This window comes from Miniopterus natalensis, chromosome 15, assembly GCF_054644295.1.
Source record: "Miniopterus natalensis isolate mMinNat1 chromosome 15, mMinNat1.hap1, whole genome shotgun sequence".
NCBI classification, from domain to species: domain Eukaryota; kingdom Metazoa; phylum Chordata; class Mammalia; order Chiroptera; family Miniopteridae; genus Miniopterus; species Miniopterus natalensis.
The window spans coordinates 4,206,447-4,214,870 of record NC_142095.1 but is presented as its reverse complement, the minus strand read 5'-3'; the positions used below and the strand labels follow the sequence as shown (position 1 = coordinate 4,214,870).

Below are 8,424 nucleotides of genomic sequence, written 5' to 3'. Positions count from 1 at the left end.
ACCTGCTGAATGCAGCCACGAGTGAGTCCAAGTGAGACCAGCGGATTCACCCAGCCAATCAACCGACACATAAGAACAAATCATTATTCTCTTAAGCCACTAAATTTTGAGGTGATTAATCATGCAGCAATTGATAACTGATGTCCTTGGCTTACAACAAAGACGTTGTAGTGGCTTTGTGCAAATCAGAAAAAAGTGAATCATAAAAACATGCCTCTACTGGACAGACACACCTTTATTCAAATAAAAGCTGCCCCTTCCTCCAGGACGCAGCCCTGTGCCAGGTGCACAGCATGGATTGGAGCCCACGCTCAGCTCTGTCACCGGGTTCCTTTATACACAACATAAGCTGTGTGTGTGTGTGTCTGTGTGTGTGTGTGGACTTCCTGGGTTTCTATACAATTCTTTCTTCACTTGGCATAGGGAGAAAGTTGGCTTTGGGACAGGTTTAATGACTCCAGTTAAGGATGGAGAGAAGGCACCTAGAGCAGGGCTCCCAGCCTTGAGGATTCAGTGGAATACTGACTTGTATTGAGGAAGACAGGCCAAATATTGCCTTACAGAGTCACTGCAGAGTCACTGAGGCAAGCGCCTCCTTGAAAAGGAATGAACAATTTTCAGCAAAAAGAGGAACCATCGTTCCTCTGAACCACCCACAAACATTCCAGCAAAGAGGTAGATAGATTCTAGAGGCAGTGGTGGTGAGGAGCTAGGCTCTCAGGCAGGTGGCGGTGCCTAGCAGAGATGGCGCCATGAGCCCCAGGCCTCCCTGGCCCTAGGACAGTGCTCTGGACAGGAGGGACAAGACAAAAGGCTTGGCCACGCCACCAGTCTTCACAGATTGCCAGGCCTGCATCAGGCTGGCCCCGGGCCTCCTGTGCCGGCTGCATAGTGGATGCCTCCCTCCGGACTGTAGAGCACAGGGCCACTGCGCCACCGAGGCTCTTCTTCCTCATACCAGCGCTGCTCACTGAAGCCAGGGAAGAAGGCTGCAATCTCCCTGCTGGCTGAAGCCACAGAGTCTGAACGAGAAGGGACTCTATCAGGGAGTGCAGTCATAATCCGGTGCAGAAACTGGAGCCTCTACTCCCGCCCGCTCCTCAGTTCTGGGACCACATCTGCTAAGACGGCCACAGAGGACCAGAATCGCAGTAGGGAAGAGAGCTCACTGGAAGGACCTGACTCTCAACCCCACCATATGGCCTGCCCCCCAACCCCCAAACCATCCTCCCTTATTTGTGCCCGTGGACCTGGGAGGCAGACTCACCGGAGCCATGGGTGGTGTTGCGGGTGTCGGTGAGGCCGAAACTCCCTCGAATTGAATCTGGGGCCACGTGGCGTGCTCGAAACACTTTGGTGGGTCCCATCAGCGTCCTCCAGAGCTGGATGGCATCCTTGTGGGCAAGGATGTAGGCTCGGAGTGGCCCACTGTGAACAAAAGGGGCATGTGTCTGGAATCTGGCCATCAGTCTAGAATAGCACACCATGAGCAGGGCGCAGATAAAGGCGCACTGTACATCCTGAGAGTTTCCTTGCCTTTCTAGCTGAGTACCAACACTGCTACCAATGATGGAAGGCTACTGCTGATGGCCAAGAAAGCTACAGAGATCAGCAGAGTTGCTAGGCAGCACTCAATAATACTCTTCTACAGTCACTGGATCAGTACCCACCATGCATCAGGTGGCCACCAGGTCAGTGTGGCTCAGTCAGAGCCCCAAATTCATGTTTCTTCAGACACTGGATGCTCATTACAACTTTAAAGAGTGGCAAGTAAAATTAACAGATTTATTTAGGTGGCAGGGGAGATATGTCTCAATAGATAAAGATGCTGGGCCCAAAAGTGGAAATACCTGGCCATGAACTCCACTAGCCGCTGATAGAAAAAACGCCCTGTGAAGAGAGAGAGAACCTTTATCAAGACACTGGTGCCCAAGAGGACTTTTTGTACTTCTGCCTCCTAACTTGGAGTAAAAACTGCTTTAGAACAAAGAACGGACCTTGGAGTCTGACATACCTGGGTCTGAATCCAGGCTCCGCCACTTACAACCTGTACAACCTGTAAGTAGGTGAGTCATGAGCTTCCCTAGCTCAGTTTCCTAATCTGTATACTGGGGATATAACAATACCTACCTCAGGGGGCTGCTGGGAGAATGAAATGAAATCATGAGTGTTAGGACAATGTCTGACAGAGTAAACACTCACTAAATGTTAACTACTGATATTAGAATATAAAACTAAGTTTCTGGTTGGGACTGTGAAGTAGGACCTTCCCAGAAAATAGGAAAGAGTTTTACAGTTGGTAGCAGACAGCCTGCCGTCATGTGTCCGGGTAAAATCTCTCTTGCACGCCGCTTGGGATAGAGAAGCCCCCCATTCAGGAGGCTGGGGTCCTACCTTCGTGCTCTTGGTAAAACCTCTGGCACTCTTCTTTCCTCCACACAAGTTCTCTCATTCGTACAATAAGGAACTTGTTGCTCAGAATCTGCTGATGAACAGCCTGGATAAGCAGCACCGCAAAGATAAAAATCAGTCAAAAGGGCCATTTGGGTGAACCAGGAGACTGCACCACTCAGACCATCGCCACACCTCTCGATAGTGGCCCTGCCTTGAACTTCTGCCCCTCTCTCTATGACGTCACACTCGATAAATCAAAAACATCACAACCTAGGTCCTGCTCTGGTCAGAAGCTTTTGAGTGCCTCCTGGTACTCATGGAATGAGGAGCCACCAATTTGTCGCGTTTTCAAGGCTGCACTTCCTCGCCCTGCACTTCCAATTCCCCAGTCCCTCCCACCCAGCCCTCCTGTGGCCCTCAGACCTACGTTCTGCCTCAGCATCTCCCTCCTGTGGAACACTTGTCCTGCTCTGGCCACTAACCAAAGGCCACCCTTCCTTTGAGGCGGGGCCTGGTCCCCACACTCACAGGCCACCTCCCGGCTCTGGTCTTCCTTTGTACCAGTGAGCTTACTCAGCAGTGCTGCTCAGCTACTGCCTACCAAACTACTGTAAGCAGAATGCTAAAATGACCCTCACCTAGCTCTACCCAGTTTCCTTCCTTAAATCTCCAGGACTGAATATCATGCAGAATGACATTATTTTACATGACATAACAAAAGGGATTTTGCAGGTGTAATTAAGGTGACTACAAACTGACTTTGCTTTAATCAAAAGGGAGATTATCCAGACATGCCTAATGAATCACATGAGCTCTTTAAAAGCAGAGCTGTACCTGGCTGGGAGCTGAAGGAGAACTCAGAGAGGTTGAAGCATCTGATTCACTGTTGTCTTGAAGCTGGAGTGGGCCTGATGAGGAGTGGCCAGCCTCTGGAGGCTGAGAGCAGTCCCTGCCTAAAGGCAAGGACACTGGGACCTCAGTCCTATACCCACAGGAACTGAATTCTGCCAACAACCCAAATAAGTCTGGGAGTGGATTCTTCCCCAAGCCCTCGAGATAAGGGCCCAGTCAGCTATATCTTGACTTTGGCCTTGTGAGACCATAAGGAAAGAACCCAGCCGAGCCTCCTGCACTTCAAATTCTAGAATTGTGAAATAATAAGTATTGTTTTAAGCTACTAAGTGTGTGGTAATTTTTATGGAGCAACAGAAAACTAATACACATATACTGTATTGAAGTTTGGTTCCTCGTGTTATTATACTGGATTCTTTCTTGTATTTTATATCTGCCTCAATTCTGCAATAGATTTTTAGTCCTCTTAGAGTCTAAGTCCACGGCTTCTAGCTTTGCCTCCATGGTATTTAGCACAGGACTCTGTCGTCAGTCTTCACAATAGGCCCTATGGCACCTAAAACAGAAGTAATGCCCAGGCATATAGTAGAGGCTTAGGATTCTTACCTCCAGAATCAGTGGGTGAGCGACTGCATCAGGCTTGATCAGGGCCAGAGTAAGCTGGAGAGCCTGAGGGCTTCGCAAGATCGAGGTCATCTCACTCCTACCATCAGAGCCGGATTAGGGACCCATCAGAGCTGCACTCCCCATCCTTCCTACTCTGGAGCCATGCAGCTCTGCAAGCTAACCAGTGCTCTCACTCCTGACACTCATAAAGCATGTGACAGTTACACAGGAAGACTGCATACATGGTTACTGTATACATGTATATATTGCTTTATATAACGGCCCATTTGTGCTCATGGGATTGAGGGAAGGGAGTGGTAGAGGGGGCACTCAGGTTGCCCTATGGAATGCATTATCTGGTTTGTGCCACTGTAAGCGTATGAGGGAGTTGTCACTCATTCAAAAGAAATTCAAGTTTAAACACTACCTCTCTCTCAAATATTCCCTCCCCTTCCTAACTGTCCATTGTGTTTTACAGAGTATTTACAACTTATACTTCTCAACAGCCGGGCCACAAGAGTTGAGTAAGTGTTTCCTCTCCAAAGGCCCTCTATCTTATAGTGCTCTCCCACCAATTCCAGAATTGGACAAGAATTGGGTTGTTGGCAGGATACCAAAAAGCTTGATGGATACATACCATCTCTTATCTACTCTTACAGATAGGTCAAGATCTTCCCTGCCCAAATCAAACCCTTTAATACACTCAGCTGTCCTCAGTGGCAAGGCTTATAGATATGCAACTCCAAGTTCGGGGACTAGTTGTAACCATGTTGTATGTGAAGCAGTTGAAACAGCACCTGGCACAAAGGTGCTTGATCAGTTTTGACTAAAGGTACCTATATAGTCCTATTCGTATTTGTATTTCTAGCATCTAACATGTTGTAAGAGCTCAAATAAATAATTCTGGAAATGATATGAAGAACATAAAAGTATTTCATACTCTGGACTTAAAGAATTTGAGCTCTCTTCCACGTGAGAAATTGATCATCTCTGCACAACTAAGGACTAGGTCTCAAAAAGGTTATCCCGTGGAACCCCTAAATCTGCCAATGAATAGAAAAGGCTCCCATGAACACACATGGGGCAGTCTGGCCAACACTCTCATTTCTCTTAGCCTAAAAGTAGCCTGACAATCATGTTAAGGGTGGTGTTAGTGTCTCGTTCAAATGAAGAAACCATGCCAAGGTCTTTTCTACTCGTGTCCTTTTTACAGCTTTCATCTTGATGCTCCACTGAAATCACAGAGCTAAGCCCAGTCTAACCAGTACGAGATCAGCCAAGCCACTCTCCCTCATATCCCAGGGGGTGAGTAACCCAAAGCAAGCAGAATCTTCCCCATATATCTAGGGAGACCCATCCTTGACACCTCCCCTCCCTCGCCTTCCGCATCCATGCCATCACTAAATTCTGGCAATTTTACCTAACCAGTATATCTCAGATCCATACAGTTCTCTCCCTCTCAACTACCGCCACCTGCAGCCAAGACATCATCCTCCCTCCCTAGATTCCTGCAACAGTCTCCTCAGTGGCCTCCCAGTTTCTACTCTGGCCACCCTACACAATCTATTCTCCACACAGCAGCCCGAGAACCAAAAACACAAATCTAGGTATCATTCCCCTCCTTAACCCTTTAAAGTACACCATGCTTTTATAATAAAACCCCAGGTCCTTATCGTGGCCTACTAGGCTTTGCAGGATCTGACCCTCGCGTACCCCTCTAGCCTCGCCTGGAACCCAAAACTCCTGAACTTCCTCTGTTCCAGCCTCAGGGGCCTTTACAGCTTCGGGGCTTTCTGGCCGACAGCCTTTGCGGGAGAGGTTCCCGCAGCCAGGAGGCGCCCCTCCGGTCTCCTCCTAGTCCCCTACAGCTCTCGGCGCGCTGCTCTAATACTTTCTGGGGCTCCTCGCACTTTTTCTTCAGTTCGGTCTTCCCTACTGGAAAGTCAGCGCCGTGAGAGCAGGGGGCCGTCCTCCCCACCATATCCCCGGTACCTAGGCGGCGCGCCTAGCGGGTAGCTCGCTCTCAGCAGTATCTCTGAGCGAATTAACCAGGGAACCTGACGCAGCCGTTTCAAGGCCCGGCTGCTGGGGGACCCGGGGGAGGACGCGCTTCCTTTCCTGACGACAGGTCTAGAGAAACTGGCTCAACTTAGACATCAGAGAACTACAAACCTTAGAAACCGCCTGCGCACCCGCCCCCACCCCCGAGGCACCTATTCCCCTGCTCCCGGGGGGGCGGCACCCGAGCCCCTCTCCCCGCAGGCCCGCAACCCCGCCTCCCCAACGCCGGAGGCCCCGCCCTCCGGCCCCCCAGGCTCAAAATCTCAGCTCCCTACACCCCCATCTCCTCCCCCCCCATCCCCTCGGTTTCTCCAGCCCCTTGTACCCGGGACTAAGTCCACCCCAGATTCCGGGCTACTGGGAGCCCGAGTCCCCCTGGAGTCCAGGTCCGGATTCGCCTAACCCTCCCTTCGTGTCGCGCGGCCACCAGGGGCCGTGCTAGCCAGCCCGTGCGGCCCAAGCGGGGTCCTTCAGGCGCTCGGCGGGCAGCCCCGCTGGGGTCCTTGCAGGGAGGCAGCCGGCAGAACCGGAAGCGGAGAGACAGGGGGGCCGGAACCTTGGGTGGCGACCGCGCTGTAGGATCCTCTAGCGCTCGAGGCCGGCACAGCTTGCAGCGGAGGGTCGCCTGCCGGTGGCGCCTGTCCCTCTCCAGCTCTCCGCCCGGACCAGACGAGGCGCGGAAGCCGTGTCGGGCGGGAGGCGCCCCTCCGAGCCTGGCTGGGGCGCCCTCCTGCGGGAGGGAGGCTGGGCCGGGGCGTTCGGGACAGGATGGGCGGTCCAGGGCGGCAGCCGGCGGGGCCCCCGGCGTGCGCCTTGCCCGACTCTTCTGTCCTGAACCTCTTACGGTTCAGGTTTCTCAAACCAGGTCCTGATGTATTGAAAACCACGTCACTGCCTGACATTTATTCAGCTTGACAGTGACCGAAGCCCTCATCTTGTAAATATTGCTGCGTTTGAGGCACCTGTTTAGCTTTCTGTGGTCACTTGCTCACTATCTAAGGACAGAGGGAGTACGTGGCACAAACCGTGTAGTTTTGGGCTGAGGACGCAGAATAGCTGATGTTTTTTGAAAGATTCTTGTTGACCAAGAAGAGTGTTTGCCAGCCCCGTTTTCTGCTTGAGAATCATTTATTGTCGAAGCAAATCAATGAGTTTGAGCCTAACTGCTGGTTCCCTCCAGGGCCACCATTCTCCTCTAAAGGGGAGGCGCTTTAAGAGGCATCCATTATGTTTTACTTGATCATCTGGGGGGTCTGCAGGTTCCATCATTCTTCGTGGTAAGCTCAGGAGTTTCCCTGCAAAAGAAGTGTCTGCTTAGAGAAATCCGACTTGGGAAAATTAAGAGAAAAATTACCACATTGGTAACTACAACCATCGTCCAGCAGGAGGAACGCTAGCAATTATTCCATGAATTAAGGCAGACTAGAGGCATTCTAAATTTCATCGTAGAGGGAAAAAGCACAGAGTGGAAGTGGGCAGAGGAGAGGAGAGCTGGTGTGGATGCCTCTGTCTTTTGGACCCCAGGGGGCAGAAAGGGGGGAGGGCAGTCATAAACTTGTTATAATCTAGAAGTGTGGACTGTCTCTCCTCACGATCTTAAATATCCTTCAGTTGAGTTTTAAAAGTTTTCGGATGTCTTGAGGAGAAAAGTTAATTTCCAGGTACTTCATAGTTTTTGTTTTGGTTCTGAGTGATGTATTATTTTTTATTTTATTTTGCAGTTGGGTGTTACTGCTGTAAAGAAACGTTATTGGTTTTGTAGGCTGATCATGCATCCAGCAGAATCAACAGTGTTAATAGTTTGCGATGCAGCCCACCTCAGGACTGATGATTATAGTATCTTCATTTTTGTCTTAGGCAGACAGAAGTACCATTTAGGAAAAAGACAAAAATGGAAAGACTTGAATAATAAGTTCATTGCTTGCTCACCTGGTGGTCCCTGGGGTAGGTGCTTTGCAGCTGTCTTCTAACTCATGGTTCCAGGTACAACAGGCTTTGTGATGGTTAATTTTATGTCAGCTTGGCTGGACCATGGTGCCCAGATATTTGGTCAAATATTCTGAATATTTCTGAGAAGGTGTACTTGGATGAGACTAACATTTAAATCAGAGAGCTTTGAGTAAAGCAGAGTGTCCTCCACAATGTGGATGGCCTCATCCAGTCAGCTGAAGGCCTGAATAGAACAAAAGACCGCCTTCCCCAAGGAAAAGAAATTCTGCCAGAAGACAGCCTTTGGACATCATTTAATGGATATCCTCCCATTTAAAAGTATTTTTTTGGAGTTTGAAATGGACATAGGGACAGAGGTTTATTTGACAAGGGTCGTGGCCAGATATAAGAGGAAGGGATTCAGCAGGATATTCTATGAATTAACCCAGGTCAAAAGGATCTGATGGAAGTAGAGATCATGCGAGTTCTCGTTACAGTTACCCCCAAGTTATGAAAAGTCTTTAAGTTCTCTTTAGTGGAAGAAGAGAACACTCAGGTTATAGAGGTTATAGACCTCCAAGT

At 49.9% G+C, this 8,424-nt stretch overlaps 1 protein-coding gene across 4 annotated transcripts; it reads right to left on the bottom strand.

Annotated features, from left to right (window-relative positions):
* Positions 1–205: 205 nt before the first annotated feature.
* Positions 206–6,315, bottom strand: NME6 (NME/NM23 nucleoside diphosphate kinase 6). 4 transcript variants are annotated; one of them, XM_016202805.2, is made up of 7 exons: positions 6,239–6,315; positions 4,804–4,895; positions 3,853–3,949; positions 2,395–2,497; positions 1,851–1,890; positions 1,268–1,428; positions 206–1,022 (listed from the first exon to the last, which is right to left on the bottom strand). In XM_016202805.2, the coding sequence occupies exons 3-7, from the start codon at positions 3,940–3,942 to the stop codon at positions 856–858; spliced, it is 561 nt and encodes a 186-aa protein (XP_016058291.2). In that variant the 5' UTR covers positions 3,943–3,949; positions 4,804–4,895; positions 6,239–6,315; the 3' UTR covers positions 206–855. The 4 variants fall into 4 exon arrangements, with proteins under 4 accessions (XP_016058291.2, XP_016058293.2, XP_016058292.2 ...); XM_016202807.2 differs by lacking the exon at positions 4,804–4,895 and adding an exon at positions 3,229–3,347; XM_016202806.2 differs by lacking the exon at positions 4,804–4,895.
* Between the last annotated feature and the right edge of the window lie 2,109 nt (positions 6,316–8,424).